Source organism: Elephantulus edwardii, unplaced genomic scaffold (assembly GCF_000299155.1).
Source record: "Elephantulus edwardii isolate Elephantulus edwardi_28Jun2011 unplaced genomic scaffold, EleEdw1.0 scaffold00006, whole genome shotgun sequence".
In the NCBI taxonomy this organism is placed as follows: domain Eukaryota; kingdom Metazoa; phylum Chordata; class Mammalia; order Macroscelidea; family Macroscelididae; genus Elephantulus; species Elephantulus edwardii.
The window spans coordinates 26,397,601-26,416,072 of NW_006399756.1; the positions used below are offsets into that span (position 1 = coordinate 26,397,601).

At 41.3% G+C, this 18,472-nt stretch overlaps 1 protein-coding gene across 1 annotated transcript in view; it reads right to left on the reverse strand.

Annotated features, from left to right (window-relative positions):
- CCDC147 (coiled-coil domain containing 147) overlaps positions 1 to 18,472 on the reverse strand; it is a 146,488-nt gene that overhangs the window by 71,876 nt on the left and 56,140 nt on the right. The window contains exons 12-15 of the mRNA XM_006880173.1: positions 12,723 to 12,863; positions 11,757 to 11,980; positions 7,451 to 7,562; positions 5,216 to 5,320 (exon numbers count right to left, since the gene is read on the reverse strand). Of these exons, the coding sequence (XP_006880235.1) occupies positions 5,216 to 5,320; positions 7,451 to 7,562; positions 11,757 to 11,980; positions 12,723 to 12,863 (582 nt within the window). The remainder of the gene's footprint in view (positions 1 to 5,215; positions 5,321 to 7,450; positions 7,563 to 11,756; positions 11,981 to 12,722; positions 12,864 to 18,472) is intronic.

The window sequence follows — 18,472 nt, forward strand, 5'->3', positions numbered from 1 at the left end:
CTGGTAAAGGAGGAATACAAAAGAAATAAAGAAAACTCATTCTAAAAAAATAGAAATTGATTTAAAAAAAAACATTACAGCAACCAGAGTTAATATATCTAAAATAACATATAAATTAACCTAAATTTATCAATAAATACAAACAGATTAAACTTACCAGTCAAAAGACAGAGTAGAAGACTGGGTTTTTCAAGATTATAAAATGCATACTTAAACTCTAAGAGCACCCTAAATGTGAAAGTAAGTATTAAAAAAGCCTGTTAGGACTTTATTAATATAAAATAGATTTTTAAAAATGTTATTATTGTTGAGGAAGAGAGGCACTGCATAATACTAAAGAATACCACCAGTAAAAATTAAAGTCTAAATTTTTACTTCCCTTATTAACAAGAGCTAAAATACAGTCTACGTTTAAAAAGCAAGTCAGTAAAAGAATTTTTAAAATCTCTACACTTCATTGGTTGGATAAAAAAATTAGGAATGGAACAAGTTTGGACAATACAATCAGTCAAGTTTTTCTAATAAACATATATTGACTCCAGAACCCAAGACCTGTATAAATCCCCCTTTTTTTCAGGCAGATGGATGTCATTTATGAAAAGAAATAGCTGGTCAGAAAACAGGTTTCAAAATAGGTCTGAAGAGTTGCTATAATCCAGTCCACAGTACAAAAACGTGAGAAATCACTAATTAAAAAACAACTATGCACTCAAAAATTTAAAGATTTACCCTTAATTATTATAAAAGAAACAGGGCAAAATTTTATGCTTTTATTTGAGATTACTAAACATGGATAAAAATTTTTGCTGTTTTAAACTTATTTGTTGGACTACATTGACATCTGTGCTGTGCCAAGTGCCATATTCAGCAAGTTGGAAGGGATTATAGGGTTTCAGAAGAAGGAGCGTGTTTATTAGCCATTACGCTGGAAGGGAGCTCGGGAGGTCTAGTCCACAAGGAGACGTACTGCTAACCCCAAAAAAGATACTTCTCGGAAGGTTTGGATGCATCTGCAGCTCCAAGGGAGAAAGATGGGGAAAGCCCACCCTCACCTCTGTGAGCTTCACAGCCTTGGAAACCCACCGCAGGGTCAGCACTGAGTCGGCTCTGACTTGATGGCAACATAACCTTTCTTTGGTTTGTTTTATTAAGTTGGGGTCAATAATGTGCGTGTGTGTGTACCGTCAAATCGGATCTGACTGGTACAGGAGGAGATTGTCCCTCCTTCCCCGGCAGAGCATCTGGTGGATTCAAACCGTGAGCCTCTGGGATTGTAGTTACAGCTCCTTGCCACTAGGCCATCAGAGCTCCCTGGGGTCAATAATTTTTATGGAAGTCTTAAGTTAGGGTAGTCATCCATTTTACTAAAATGGATGGCTAGGAAAACAAACAGATTTGTTCTGGAAAGGGTTAAACCGGGTGGCTCCTTGGAGGCAAGGATTCTGAGGCTCTGTCTAACATACTTTGGACATGTTGTGAGGAGAGACCGGTCCTTGGAGAAGGACATCATGCTTGGGAGGGTGGAGGGACAGCGCAGGAGAGGAAGGCCCTCTATGAGGTGGATTGATTCAGTGACTGGGATAATCGGATGGGAGTGTCAGAGACAGTGCGATTGGCACAGGACAGAGCAGAGTTTAGGGCTGTTGTACATAGGGTTGCTATGAGTCGCAAGCGAATCGCTGGCACATAACAACAACAACAACATAGACAAGTATTTTTAAATTAAACTGTTAAAAGTAAAGAAATTAATCTGGATAGGTGAATTTTTATGTATTTTACAGTAAATTAATACTGTCATCTCAATGACTTAATAGCAGATTTTTTTTTGTAATTTTTTTTCTTTTTTGCAAAAAAATAACTGCAACAAGTCCAATATGGGCCATGGAGGCTCTACAGAACCACTCAAAGATACAGGATGATGGATTCAGCACCATCTGCACATGTGCCTGTCAGGGACACTGTGACAGGGGACAAGAGTCTGCTGGCTAGAACTGGTCATAGGGCCCTAATCTAATTGCAAAGGAAGCAACAAAATATAGATAAAACACACACCTATGTTCATTTTTACTTTGTTCACAATAGCAAAGAGTTGGAAACAACCCAAGTGCCCATCACCAGATGAATGGATAGAAGAAGCTCTGGTATTTTCACACAACAGAATACTATGCAGCATTGAAAAAAAAACCAATGAATTCATGAAATATTATAGAAAATGGGTGACCCTGAAGGACATTATGCTGAGTGAAATATGTCAGTCACAAAAAAAGAAAAATATGGCATAATGACACTGTTACAAGAGGACTGACATGATTAGATATTATTATTGACAGGAGTCCAGAACTAAGGTAGCATCGTGGAGTGGACTTGGGGGGAGGGACTGAATAACAATGAAAGAATTTTTTTCTTTTATTTTTCAAAAAGAAAAGCAAATTGAGGGGGTCGTGGACAGGGAGAAAAGTGTAACAATGAATGAATGGAAATCCAAAGTCTCTGTAAACTTTCATGAAAATCAATTTAAAATATATATGTATATATATAAATTTTAAAAATATATTTTAAAAATGTAGAAAAACATGTTGCGGTGTGCAGTTGAGTCAGAACCAACCCATAGCTGACCCTCCAGCAGGTTTTCAGAGGTTGTGAATCAGACATCCTTCTCCCACAGAGCAACTGGAAGATTAGAACCAGATGCCTTTGGGACTGCAGTGCAGTTTCTTACTGTGAAAGAGAAGAATACCCTCAGTGAGATGGATAGACGCAGTGATTGTAACAATGGCCTCAAGTAAATAAGAGATTATGACGATGGAACAGGGCAGGCAAGGCTCAGGGCTGCTGTTCACAGAGCTGCTGTAAACTGACTGGATGGCGTCCAACAGCAGCAACAATTTAATCTATATCTGGATAGGTGAACAGGACCTTGGATTAAAGTAAGGAAAAAGATGCAGGGCATAGTCTCCTGGGAGAGAGACTTTCAAGTAAACATTATTTTAACCAGTTTAAATTAAAATAATATTGACTGAAATACCCTTACTAAGTCCTGAAGAGATTAAAACCAAAACGGCCCTAAAGCCTCATGATCTAATTTCTTCCCAAGTGCATGTGTATTTGCCCAAGCTGTTATAATTTGAGTGGTAGGTACAACATCAACACTAGCTGATTTCTAAAAATAAAAAATATTTTTAAGAACAAATACTGCATAGTGTCACTGTTGTAAAATGGGACTGACATAGAGGTTGGGGGGAGCCTAAGAAAAGAGGGGATAAGTAATGTATACTGCATTGAGACAGATGAGGGAGAGAACTGTTTAAAAGGAATATATGACTAGGTATTATTTTCAAGACAGATTCCAGAAAAAGAAATGCATAGTAAAATGGACTGTGTACTTGGGGGAAAGAGAAATTGTATAACAACGAAAGAATTTTTTTTCTTTTAAAGAGAAAAGCAAACTTGGGAGAAGGGGTGGGCAGGGAGGAAAATGTTCAACAATGAATGAATGGGGGGGAAATGAAATGGGAAGAATATGCTATAAAAATAAAATAAAATATTTTTAATAAATGAAAATGAAATAACCATGAATTAACACTTGCAGAAGGAGCTCTAAACAGGACATTTTACAGTCTTAAATGCTTCTGTTAGAAAGGTAAATGGATTGTTAGAAAGCTGAGCACAAACATCAAAAGGCAGAACAAGAACAGTAATACCAAAATATACAGATGGAAGGAAATAATAAAGTTAGAGCAATCAATGAAATATAAAACAAACGTGCAATGCAAAATTTTAATAAAAACCAAAATCTAGTTCTTTAAAAACTCATTGAGCAGTTATGACAGATAAAGGCAGAGAAGTGACGTAGTAGTGGGCTCCAGAACCTTCTATCTGGCTGAGGCCCAGCCTTGCCACCTACCAGCTGCACGGTTTTGGGTTAATGTATGGCTGTCATTGGAGGAGACACAGCTCAAAACCTAGACTATTGAATCCTTATGTCCATAAGCATGCTAAATGGTTTTCTTTACAATAGGAATATACGAATTGTGTAGTCTGTCATAACAAAAAAAAATTACGAGGTTTTCAGAAACTATTGACTCTTAAGAGTTAAAATTCAACACTAGGCCTTTCCAACTCCCAAGTCTTCCCTCAACCTCCATGCTCACCTACAAGAGAAGGGAGAAATCCCTATGGCATCACACACACATCTCCTAGGAAAATATCTCCGTTAAGGTGGCGTGAAAAGAAGACAGGCAGACCCCCGTGCCCAGCAAGTTCCTCTGTCTCTACTGATGGTGATTCTGCAGAAGAAGCACTAACTTCATTACGCACTTAGATTGTGCCATGCATAATGCGAAGATCTCTCATTCCTCACAACATCCCTTTCCCAGGTTCTGTTACTGTCTAACAACACAGATGAAGGTTTTAAGGTTCAGAGAAGTGACGCTCACACAGCTAAAAACTGGCAGAGGCAGGACCTCAAGGCTAACACCAGAGCTTATATCCTCACTAAACTCCTGGTTCCCTATTACTTCAGCCATCAAGTTGGGATAGCAACACCCACTCAAAAAATTCAGAAAAGAGACAAGGTAGATAAAGCTCCTGGAAGAAGACATGGTATTCAATATGTGCTGATGAGGATGATGATGGGGAAGACAGACAAAGCAGTAGTGGAAACAATGATGGTTGTCGCTTTTACTTGCAAAGATGGATATCTGAAAGAACCTTACCCTCCCCTAATGCTTCCAGAATATCTTACTGCATAAAATCCTCAAAAAAGACATTTTTCCTTCCATTTAAATCATGCAAATTTTTAAGTGGCCAAATCGCTTATGCTCTATATGAAAGCTTATTTTCAAAATCAAAACCACAGCATCTCACATTATCAGAAGATAGGGAGAAAAGTATTTAAAAGAATTCTGACAAATAAAACTGTAGAAATTGGGAGGGTGTGGTGGGAAGAACACCTCATTATCCAATGCAGTAAGTCCAGCCTTGAGCTTAATTTTTCCAAATTCTCAAGATAACACAGTATAAAAGACCAATTAATCAGCTTGTGTTTGTTCTCCATGCGTGAGTCACTGTTGCCATCTACAGGTGAACGTAGGGCATGCAAGCCTGTCAAACAACTGATTCTTAGCACAGGGTCCTGGAAATGTGGGGTGGGGGGAGTGTCTGAGCAAACACACTTGTGCAGGGAGGACTTTAAATGAACATGTGAAAATGTTACCTGAAGAAGCAGCTCTTTTTCCACCACCTCCTCAGTCTTGCTGATGAGACGCTTTTGCAGGGCGTGGATTTTCTGTATCAGCTCATAGGTACTGGGGTCACTGGCCTGCCCAAGGGGAACAAAGAAAAGTAGCTGAGAGGTCATCAATTCATGTTCATATGTGTAGCTTGTAAACCTCCAGACCCAATAGAGAGAGAATTAGAAGCAAAAAAAAGAAATGTGTTCTGTATGGAGTGGTCATAAGCACCATGCCCCCTAAAAGAGCAGACTGCAGTTTTTCTCTGTTTCTACCACTAAGGTGGGAGGAATATTTTTATTTCACCAGTGGGAATAAATATATCCCGTTATCACATGATGCCTGGTTCTCTGCAACCATCGAGACTCCACGCTAAGTGCCTCTCCTCATGTTAGCCTCGTGACAGCCCTATGAGACAGTATGGATCTCCTTTTTACAGTTAAGGCAACTGAGGCTCAGAGAAGGCAGTCAACCAAACTGGGTAAAGTGGTGCTGGCTTTGAGCTGGACACAAGCTCAGGTACACCTAGCTCCGTTAACTACTGTGCTTGGAAGTTGACGCTATCATCACCACTCTGCGGGAACAAGGCAGGGTTCCTGAGTTCGCTCAGCCTTGGGATTCTCCTCTGGTAACTGTCAACAGAAGATCCATGGCAGCCAGCGATGAAGAAGGTTTGTGGACTTGGACTTCAGTTACTAATTGGCAGCAGAACACAACCATGACACTCACTCTCAAATGGAGCCATCAATCTGCTTCAGACGGAGGGCTTTGATGCCCCTTCAATAGCTATCTGTGTACAATTCAAACGAGATCGACAGTTATAAATTGAGCATTTGTCCTCTAGACTTGATCCAAAGCTTTCCTTTCAACTGTCCTGACAATTTTAATTATTCTTGCAGCCACATATTTTCAACGGCCTCCCAGAGTTTCTGTTTTCTAATATTTTAATAGAAATTGACATGGAATTGAATGTTTTAATGATCCGCTTGAAAACACATAAGATAAACTGATGTGACAGTAAATGGATTTTTAAGATCTCCAGTCTGACTTCCCCAGACACATCCATATTATGGTTGGTTTTGTAGACTACAGTATTCTTGTGATTTGGAAGAGGAATAAATAAAGGTTGGGGAGGGGAGGGGGGAGGATCTATTCCTTGGCTTCTGACTTTGCTTAAATTCTAAGTAGCACCAACTGATATCCATAGATTTGGACTAGATTTGGCACACATTTACTTGGCAAGGCTGCATGTTGTTAAAATTCAGGCCTCATCTTTACATAACAATTTATAATGCATTATTCTTTAATGCTTTCTTCATGGAGAAGAAAAATCTACAAATGAAAAACAAAAACCCGCATGGCTGATTTCCCCCTTTATCCTGCTCTCGCCTATGTTTTTATCCCAAGCCCTAACTGTTCATTTATCAGAGCCCCTGCAGGCACCCACTATTATTAATATGGACCCAGTGAAGGGAGATGGTCACCTCTTCCTTAGATGAGCAGAGGTAGTGGCAATGCCTGACAAGAAGTCACAAGAGAAAAACTGAGTTTATTTTCCATCCCTCACCAGTGGGACTTGGGATAGGTATCCAGAGTCTTAAATGAAAGGGGTTTGATTAACAAATACTGCAGGTATTTTGAAAGTAGTTCTTAAGACCATATTGCCTGCAGGAAATAAAATGATGCACAGAAAGATGGTAAAGATGCTGAAGGCTGATAGAGCTGAAGGCAATGTCATCTTTATCCTCATTGCCATCCAGCTGGAAATCACAAGCCTGAAGATAGACCATTTGTCTCCTAGTCACTGGGGCATCCAAACAGCCAGAGAGGCACCGTTTTTAGGTTAACACTACAACTCTCTGGACTACACTACTAGAGTTCCATAGTTCAAGGCTAATGAGCAGCAAGAGGATAATCAATTGGCCAAAAGTTACCAAAACAAAACAAAAAGTCAGTTGGTGAAGCCAGTGATAGGTGTTGGAATATCACTGAATCATTTTAAGCAGAAATATTCAAGATGCTTGAAACAAAATTCTAGTGAACAATTTGGATGTGGAGCTATCCAATTTACTTTTGATCCAGCCTTACATTTTAGATGGTGATCAGTGTAGAATTTAGATAAAACCATGCTTCTTACTGCATTTTGGGCTGGGAACTGTGCGTGTGGGGCACAGAAAGAGATCTGGGTGTGGAAAGAAGGAAGGCTCTGCTAGATGTACCTCAAGCTTCCTCCATCTGTGCACGTTCATGGGGTTTTCCAGTTCCTCCTCCAAGGCTCGGCACCGGGTCCTCTCCTTCAGGAATTCCCTTTGCATGTGATAAAGCTCCTGCCTGAACAAGACAAAATTTTGTATACAAAGAAATTCTCTGCCACATGATACCTTCAAATAGTGATGTACAGAGTAAGTCTTAAATTTGAAAACAAAAACAAAACCCATCTGTTGCTGTCAATTCCGAGTCAGGACAACCACGTGGAATGAGGAACCATAAGGTTTCTGAGGTTGCAGTGCTTTTTACTATTGGTTTGCATACAAGAATTTGTTCACATTGTATTTCACTCATGTACATTGTGTTTGTTTGTTGCACCACCTCCCTCCACCCACCAAGATCGGGAATCCCTGTGATTCTCCCCTCCCCACCATCAGACCCCATCCCCCCATTCCATCTTTGGATATCCGTATACATCTTACTGGTTATCCTACTGCTTTTACAACAATGGACCTTTGCAGTATTTGTCCTTACGCACCTGAGTTAGTTCACTCAGCATAATGCTCTCGAGCCTCCCTCATGTTATGTAGTATTTTTAAAAATTGTTACTCCTGAAGGTTGCATAGTATTCCATCATGTGAATGTACCATAATTTCTCATTCCAGTCATCTGCTGATGGGCATTTGGGCTGTTATATTTGTTTATCCTTTTGACAGTCCATGGTATCTTCAGTACTCGTCTCCAAAACCACAAGTCAAAGGCATCAATTTTTCTTCCATCATCCTTAGTCATTGTCCAACTTACAGAGGCATAGCAAATAACTGAAAAGACCATGACTTGAAGCCGGGGCACCTTGGTCTTTAAACTGATATCATTGCTCCTAAGAACTTTGGCAAGGTCCTTTACAGCAGATTTTACCAAAGTGAAACAGCTTCTGATCCCTTGACTGCTGGTACCAAGGGTACTGATTGTGGATCCAAGTAAGATGAAATGATTGACAACTTCAGTCTTTTCTCCACCTATCATGATGTTGCCGATTGGTCCAGTGTTGATTTGTGTCCTTAATGTTGAGATGCATCCATATTGAAGGCTGCATTCCTTGATCTTCTACAGCAGGTATTTCAATCCCTCTTCACTTTCAGTAAGCAAGGTCATCTACATAACACAGGTTATTGATGAGTCTTCCTCTAGTCCTACGGCCACATTCCTCTTCATAAGGTCCAGCTTTTCAAATGATTTGTTCAGTGTGCAGATTAAACAAGTGTACAGATTAAACAGAGAAAGGATACAACTCTGATGCAAACCTTTCTTGATTTTAAACCACGCCATGTTCTCCTGTTCTGTTCACACAACAGCCTCACGGTCAATTGTGGGGCAGCTCTGCTCTGCCCGGTGTCAGTACGAAATAAGATTGACTTTGCAGCAATGGGTTTGGTGTCTGGTCTTCGTGGTGGTATTTTTGTCTGTTTTGGGAGCACTAAAAACAGCCTCTTCACCTGACCAAGACACGGATGCTATCAATTTTTGCAGAGCTCCAACTTGAGCTGTAGCTTTTAAAAGACAATAATGCCAAGGCTCAGAATTCTGCCTTTGAATATGTTAGGAATTTGAAGTGCACAGGGGGAACTGAGAGGGGCTGACCTTTGACCATTTCAGTCTATTTTTTTTTAATCTCTCTAGTCCCAGCAAGAATCTATATTCCACTCAAATTCTGACATCTGACCGCATGTATGGATGCTCGGATGATAACCTGGCATCAATTAGGACACTGCCTCTCCACCCTGACTACACATTACAATCACCTGGGGGGCTTTGAAATCACTTTTACCTGTGTCCAACCGCTAGAGGCATTCTGCTTTAATTGCTCTGGCATGGGGCCTGGGCTTTGAAAGCGTAGAAGTCTTGCAGGTCATTTTAATGGGTTGCCAGGACCAGGACTCACTGAGTTAGGAGACAATGTTTTTATCTCATGTTCTACAGCTATCCAGACGACTAAACATAGTCCTAAAAAACCAGCTCTGGGTCTCACATCCTTCTGAAATCGACAGGAATCTCCAGTTAAAAAGTAACATGCTACAGTCATCTTCTGAGTTCCCACCACCCCCCTGAATGAGACGCTTCGCCAAAAGGGCTGAGGAGAGGTAAACACTTGCACTGACATGGGCAACGGGGATCTGATTATCTATCCTCCTCTGCTGTAGCTGTGCAGATTACCAAAGCTAAGCCATCTCTTTTACTTAATTGCTTCATTTAAACCAATAATACAACTTCCCCTCATTAGCAAGACAAACCATTAGAATTTACTGCATGATGTTCCCCCAACAGGGAGCTCCGAACAAGCTGCTTAAAATTAAAAGCACATTTTTAACACTTCACTTTTCCAAAGTGTCATCAAGAAGAGCAAACGTATCAGCCTCTGTTGCTGATGGCTCGTTTGTGGGCTAGACTCTGTGCTTGGCAGATCACATTTGCTGTCGTATTTCATGCCAACTCCAGCTCCAAAGCTCAGAGAAGTCAAGTAACGTGCCCAAAGTCACACAGCGCGTGTGTGGTAAGCGGGAACTCATACCTGCTTGCTTCCAATTTTTAGTAAATTGGCTTCTGACTGAAAAGAAAAATATTTTTCCAACAAACTAGCAATATTAATCAGGAATGGGTAAAACCTGGTTCTTTGTGCACATAATAAAAAGGGCTCCTGACTGCAAGTTGAATCATAGTCCTGGAGATCATGTAATAGTTCTAGAATAAACCTATTTGTCTCCAAAACATTAATCATATCTCCAGGTAGCAAAGTTACAAAGGAGTTTCTAATCCCTCTTTTATATGTTTTCTGCATTTCCCACATTTTCTGCAATGAATTTATATTACTTTCATTATCTGAAATACAAGCAACTCCTAAAGTATCTATATTGATCCATCCTTGATAATGGCAACTATTCCTGAATATACTCTCTGTGTCAAAACATCAAAACTCTTTTCTAATCCAATTGATTCGAGAGGCAGAAGCAATCTGGGTCCTTGGCCCAAAGTGGTCAAGGAGGCTGTTCATTTGCAAGTCTGGAGGGAACTCTACTGAGAAACCGCCAGCCCTCTTGTTTGGTCTCATGCAATGGCCTGTATGGAAGCACGGTGATGTTTTCCCAAAGGGGACGTAAGATCTTGTGTAATGCAAGCTTTAAAGAAAGGAAAAGGCGCACGTGGAGGTAGAGGAAAAACTGTGGGAGATAAATCAAAAGTGAGATAGAAAAATAGGCTGCCTTGTAAGGAAATAGAGTTTTCAAACAGTGATAAAATGAAAATTTTCACCTCCTCTCATTCTGTATGCAATTCTAAGGAAAGGATGTGCAAATGTTACCAGGATTACACTTAAATATTGATGCTCCACCTCTTGCCTTGTTAAAGAAAGTCTAAAGAGCTCATTGGGGAAACATATTTTCTGAATAGTAACTAGTTGGTGTTTGTGATCTGATTAAAAATTGCTTTTTTGAAATCCAGAACAGAGGTCTTTTTAAGTCTTTCTGCACTCGTACTTCCCCTGGAAAGGAATCTAGACTATATTTGCAACATAACATGAACACAATTATTTGCTAAAAATGTCTTCACATGAAAGTTGGTTTTTATGCAACCTGATGTGTTGTTGTTACGTGCCATCGTGTCGCTTGCGACTCACAGTGACCCTATGTACAACAGCCCTACACTCTGCTCTGTCCTGTGCCAATCGCACTGTCTCTGACACTCCCATCCCAATTACCCCAGTCACTGAATCAATCCACCTCATAGAGGGCCTTCCCCTCCTGCGCTGTCCCTCCACCCTACCAAGCATGATGTCCCTCTCCAAGGACCAGTCCCTCCTTACAACATGTCCAAAGTATGTTAGACAGAGCCTCAGAATCCTTGCCTCCAAGGAGCAGCCCGTTTTAATCCTCTCCAGGATGCATCTGTTTGTTTTCCTAGCAGTCCATGGTACCCTCCAAACTCTTTTCCAGTACCACAGCTCAAAGGCGTCAATTCTCCTTCTATCCTCCTTAGTCATTGTCTAATTCTCTGATGCATAACAAGTGATAGCAAAGATCATGGCCTGTATCAGACACACCTTAGTCTCCAGAGAGACACTATTGCTCTTCAGCACTTTGGAGAGGTCCCTAATAGCAGACTTTCCCATCTTAATACATCTTTTAATTTCCTGGCTGCTGGTGTCAAGAGTGTTGACTATGCAACCTGATAGAGCCTATCAAAGGTGAGTCATCCTGAAGAGGTGGTGACTTTGGGAGCTCCAGGCCGACCCCCGAGCTCTCAGCCCCCGTGGCCTCCATGTACCTGAGTTCCTCCACATTGGCCACGCTCCTGGCTAGGATCTCCTTCTCCCGGCGCAGCTTCTTGATCTCGAGTTTGAGCAGCCTCATGTCCACCATCCTCTGGTTGTACTGGCTCTCCACCTTGTTCAGCACCGACTGCTGGATCTTGATCTTCTCGTAGAGCAAAGCCAGCTCGTCATTGCGCCGAACCAGCTGAGACCCCAAGATATCTCTCTCGCTGACCACCTAGAAAGACGAGGGAGACCATGGCAACAGCTGTCACTCAGTGAAGTACTAATGCAATGCCCAAATATCCAGGCACCAGGAGGTGGGCACTGGGCAGAGCCAGATACACAAGACACACAGGGCTTCACCCATCACATCAGACAGTCCCACTGCAAAGAGAAGGGGTACAACAAAGAGACCACAGTGGCCACCTTTTCCAGCACCTGCTTTTTAAAAAATCTCTCCAAGTTTAATAACTTCATGGTACACCAGCCTTCGCCAAGCTACACCACTTCTGATTGTCCTCCTCAAAAAAACTTCACGTTTTTCTAACCTGCCAGATCCCTGAACATGCTTGTGTGTCTACCCATCAATTTATGCCAATTACCTGATTATTAATTACTATTGTATACGAGCAATGAGAGTGTAAGCTTCCTGGGAACATGAGTTGTCTTGGTCTACCAGCATACTCCACGCCTCGAGTAGTGACTAACAAGGTTAAGTGCTCCTAAATAGTTGAGGTTGCTAGGTGTCAGCTTGACTCCAACTCACAGGGACTCTATGGGTATCGGATCAAAACCCTGACTGATCCCTCTGAATAAATGAATGACTATTTCAAAATTAATTGGCAGGAGGTGGGCCCCTGCCACTCTCTTTCCCATAGCAGTGGTTAGGAGAGCTTGAGTAATAATGAGGGTTAGGGTGAGGGGTGACACCAGCATTTGCATCTGCTGGGAAGTGTAGGGGTTTGCGGGGCGCCTACCTGGTCTAATTCTTTCTTCTGTCTCAGCCTCTCCCCATCGGCCTCAGCAATGATTCGCAGGAGTTTTCTCTCTTCTGCCTCTTGCTTTTCAATGAAGTGTTTGGTCTCCAGGGCTTGTTGTCTCAGCTTCTGTAGCTCTGCCTGACAACGAGTGAGAGATGCAGATAAATTTCACCTGGTAACCGCACAGACCGGGACTGCAGGGCCCGGATCTCCATGGATGCCTGTGCTTTTCTTATTTCCCTCTGCTGTTGCGTTTAACACGGTTCCGTCACTCTCACAAACAAAACAAGTTCAGCGCACATACAAAAGCTGGTAAAGAAACATGACAGTGATCATGCTTATTCAGTGAAGCGTGTGCCCTTGGGGGATTTCGATCATTTGCTGTGTATGTATAGCAGGGGTATACAACAGCACTTCATCCCTTACCAGTTAAACACAGAGAAAATGCACAAACACTAGCACTGAGGAGTAAGTGGGGCGAGGACACAGTTCCAATAATGGTCCTCACATCATGATGAATGGCAGAGATAAAGCCCCGTGCAAACAAAAATCAAATTGGTGAAAAGTGACAACCAAAAAAGAAAAAAAAGGAAAGAATCAAGTATCCATTTTTTTAAAACATTCAAATGGAACATGTCATGTTAGAAAAGGTAAGGGGGTGTGTGTGTGTGTGTGTGTGTGTGTGTGTGTGTATCCTGCCACCAAGACACTACCAATTCAGATGAGAAGACAAACTTAATATTATTCAAATATTAATCACAGATAAAATACTTTCAGCATTCTTTTTATCACTGGTACAATGATTTGATGTTACAGGAGGTCATAGGAAAACCCACCACTGGAGTGGGCTTGTCAAATGCTTCCCAGGAGAGGTCAGACTTGAGTCCATCTTTTGGAGTTCATGGAAGAAGAAATGGAGAAAGACTATTATGGTCTGGAAGGTTCAGAATGAAGATCCCTCTCCATCAAAAAGCATATTCACATTGATTCCACAAGGATGTTCTTTACCTTAAGCATGATACTGGGCATTTTGCATTAGTGTAGCATCACTTTGAAACTGTCAACAACTTCATCGTGCTCGGATCCACAATTAATACCCTTGGTAGTAAGCAGTTGGAAAATAAGGAGATGCATTACACTGGAAAACCTGCAGTTAGGGATCTCTCCACATTGTTGAAGAGTATTGTCAGTTTGAGGAGTAAGGTGCTTCTGACTCAGGCCATATTCTTTCTGATCACTTGCTATGCATCTGAGAGCTGGACAAGGAATAAGGATTACAGAAGAACTACTGATGACTTTGAGCTGTGGTGTTGGAGAAGAGCTCTGAACAGCCCATGGATGGCCAAGAGAACAAACAACTTCTTGGAGATGGTGCAGACAGAGTGCTCTTTGGAGGCAAGGATGATGAGGCTTTGGGCATGTTGCTGGAAGGGGCTACTCCTTAGAAAAGGACTTGATGCTAGGTAGGGTGGAGGGTGGCAAAGAAGAGGAAGACCCTCAAGCAGGTGGACTGATGTGGTGACTGTTGCAATGGGCTCTAGTGCGTCAGGAAGTGTGAGGATGGCTCAGGACAGGACTGGGTTCAGGTCTTTTGTTCATAGGCTCTCTGAGTCGTACTCGACTCGATGGCATCGAACAACAACAACATAGCACCACTGAAAGAGAGGAAGGCCTTCAATGAGATGGATTGATACAGTGGCTGCAACAATGGATTTAATCACAGCAGAGATTGTCAGGATGGTGCAGGATCGAGCTGGGCTTCTTTCTGTTAGACAAAGGGTCTCTGCCCGTTGAAACCAACCTGACACCACAATGACATCCCCATTTCACAAATACACATAACCAAAAAAAGCTCAGTAACTTACACAAAGTCAAACAGGTGGTTTAGTATCCAACTGGAGGCTCTAAGTCAGTTCTTTTGATTCCAAAGTCTACACTACATTGTTTTAACTCTTTTGTTCCTTTTTTTAAAAATTAATTTCAATGAACATTTACAGAGATTTGGGATTTCCATTCATTCATTGTTGCACTTTTCTCCCTGCCCAGCCCTCCCCCACCCAGTTCACTCCTCTCTTTGAAAAGTAAAAGGAAAATTCTTTCACTGGTAAACAATACCTTGCCCTACGCTCCTCCCCCCCGCCCCCCGCCGAGTATACTCCACTCTGCAACCTTCATTCCAGACTCATATGATAATCATAATACTATATAATATATTGCTTTTAAACTGTTCTCTCTCTCATCCGTTTCAATACAGTATACATAATTCATCCAATTTTTCTCATTCTTACCCCAACCCTGATGTCAGTCCCATTCTACAGCAGTGGCACTATGCAGTGTTTGTCCTTTTGTGGTGGGTGTGTGTGTGTGTGTGTGTGTGTGTGTGTGTGCCGTCAAATCAGATCTGACCAGTACAGGAGGAGATTGTCCCTCCTTTCCTGGCAGAGCATCTGGTGGATTAGAACCATGAGCCTCTGGGATTGTAGTTGCAGCTCCTTGCCACTAGGCCACCAGAGCTCCCCGTGTTTGTCCTTTTGTGACTGAGATATTTCATTCAGCATAATGTCCTCCAGGGTCACCCATTTTGAATAATATTGCATGAGTTCCTTGTTTTTCAATGCAACTTAGTATTCCATTGTGTGAATATACCATAGCTTCTCCATCCATTTACTTGTTGATGGGCACTTAGGTTGTTTCCAACTCTTTACTATTGTGAAGAGAGCCACGATAAACATGGGTGTGGATATATCTGCTTGGATGTCGGTTATGGTCTCTTTGGGGTATATTCCCAGGAGTGGAATTGCTGGGTCAAATGTTATCTCTATTTGCAACTTTTTGAGAAAGCGCCACACTGCTTTCCACAGTGGTTGCACTTCCATCAACAGTGAATAAGGGTTCCAGTCTCTCACAACCTCGTCAGCATTTGTTGCTTGCTGTTCTGTTAAATTTTGCTATTCTGACTGGGGTGGGATGATATCTCATAGTTGTCTAACTCTTACAGAGAAGATGAATAAGATGACAGATAGGTAGGTAGAAAATAGATAGATAGATAGATAGATAGATAGATAGATAGATAGATAGATAGATAGATAGATAGATAACAGATAGATAGATCTGCTAATAAACTATACCACTCTGTGGAAATGTTGCGTACCTATATAAAACAGGAACAGGAATATAAATAGGTCTTCTATTTCTGCCCAGAGTTTAAATGGCCTCAGCAGTCAATGAATACTTCCAAAATAAAGGAATATTCACTAGAGAGAAGAGCATCAAGAGGTAGATTTCAAAGAGCTCTGGTGGCCTAGTAGCAAGAAGCTGTGCTATAATCATAAAGGCATGCAGTTCGAATCCACCAGGTGCTCTGCTGGAGAAGAAGGAGCAATTTCCTCCTGTACCAGTCGGATCTGATTCAACAGTATACAACAAGAGGGGAAAAAAGAAGAGGTAGGCTTACCTGAACAAAAGGATGCAAGCTTTAGCCCCTTTGTGACCACCATAGCAGGTAAGTCCTACTTGCCGTTGTCTGTTGTTTTCCTGATATCTTAGAATGCTAGTGACCCACTTCCCGTAGGTCCTGCTGGATTTCTGGTGCTGCCAAACCATTGTGTTCTTGTAAGAGATGATATATCCTGGATGCCTGATTGTGTAAAACTTTTGTCTCTTGGCTTTTGTATAGCAAGGTAAGCATACCTGTGATTTCTTGTGTGTTATTTGGAAGTTCCGTTTTGTGTGTGTGATGCTTTAATCATCAAGCAAACCTGCTTTCAGGTGCAATGCATTATAAGTAAACATGCATTAGGCCATTCTTGGCATGCCATATATACACTGCTTGCAATCACCAAGGACTTCTCTCACAGTTTATAAGCTGTTGATAGTTCTTATGCAATAAAAATAAATTTATTTGAGTCATAATTCCTCCAGGACATTGACTCTTCTTGCTGTTTGTGCACAAGTGGGTGAAAAGTATGCAGTTCCTCCTCTCATGTGTTCACTGACTAGTTTGGAGGTATGGCAATTGATAAGAACTGATTTTGGAAAAGCCTTCATTCTTTTTTTCTGAGAAAAATCCTTCTTTATAAGCAAATTATTTGAGGGGAAAAATATCTAGATAATTTCTTTACTGTACCTAAGAATGAGAAGGAAACCTGAGAAGACAAAGATATCTCAGTTGAGCTCCATCTTTGTGGAATCTCTCACCCAGTAGAATGCACTTTTGTTTCAGTAATATGTCAAAACTACTCAGACTCGGCCCATGAAAATACAGAAGTAGATTCATTTTTGTGAGTGTTTGTAGAAAAGCTTTTGGAAATTTTGATGACATGCCGTGAACCACCACGAGAATAAATGGATCTGTCTTAGAAGAAGTGCATCTAGGGTTTTTTAGACATTAAGATACTGAGACTTTGTCTCACATACTTTGGGCATGGTATCAGCAGGGGCCAGCCATTAGAAAAAGACACCATGCTGGAAAAAGCAGAGGATCAACAAAGGAGAAGAAGATCTTCAATGAGAGGGATTGACGCGGTGACTACAACAATGGACGTCAGCCCGGCAGAGATTGTGAGGATGGCCTAGGATTGAGAAATGCTTTGTTCTGTTGCACACAGGCTCACTAGGAATCGGAACCAGCTGGATGATACCCAACAAAATAAAATGAATCTTTGTGTGACCCAGGAACCAACAACATGAGACAGACGTTAGGAGATGAGAATTCCATGTAAAAACTGGCAGCCTATGCCAGAGAGGTGAGAAAGACCTTCACTGTTGTGTATATACTGACTGATGGCTATACACACCTTGCCATAGCTAGTGGTCCAGTGAGCCCTCTTGGCCATTATTACTGATCTTATTTCAAAAGTCCAGTGAGGAATATGTGTTCCACATAACTTTTTTTTACTAGTTTATTTACAAAATTTGAATACAAATTCGAACAAATTCTTTCAATTTCTCTCACCCCCCCATCAAATTGTACAATCCAATGACTAATCCCCTCGTCCCCCTGTACATCCACATCCCTCTGCTTCCAGCCTCTCCCACCCCTCCTGGATCCTTATACTCATTCTAAAATAAGCGTCTTATACAATATTTATCCTTGTGGGACTGAGTTATTTCACTCAGTATAATGCTCTCCAGTCCCTCCCAAGTGAGGTAATAATTGACAAAACTAGTGCTCCTGCATGTTCTACATAATTTTTATCCAAATTCACTTATCTGGAAAATGTTTAACATGACATAATGCATCCACAAGTATTCTATTACTGAAAACTTTTTATCAATTAAATCGAGCAAACATAATATATTTCAGTCATGAAAAGCACAAAGTACCCTGCAGAGTTCAGCACTTAGATTAGAAAGTGTGAGGTGGGGATTCACAAGAAGCGAGGCTGTAAAATCCAGCTGGGCCAACCTGGAAAAGGCCTGATAACATGTACTGTAGAAAGCATGCAAAGGGTAGCCCAACCCAGTATTAACGATATGAAAGGAAGGAGGAACATAAGTTTGAGAGGCTCCACATTCAGAGAGGAAGGGCAGGTGGTTTCATAGAGCAAGTCAGTACAAGAAGAAATAAAACGAAAAGACAGCTCTGCTTTCACCCATTCCTTAAATCAATGAGGAAGATGACAAGATGACATTAAGATACCAACTTGTCAATGGTTTGCAGATCCAATAATTGGAAAAATAGCAGTGATGTGTCTTGGTTTGGTTTGATTTGGTTTTTTCTTTTTTTTTAATTTTTTTAAATTTAT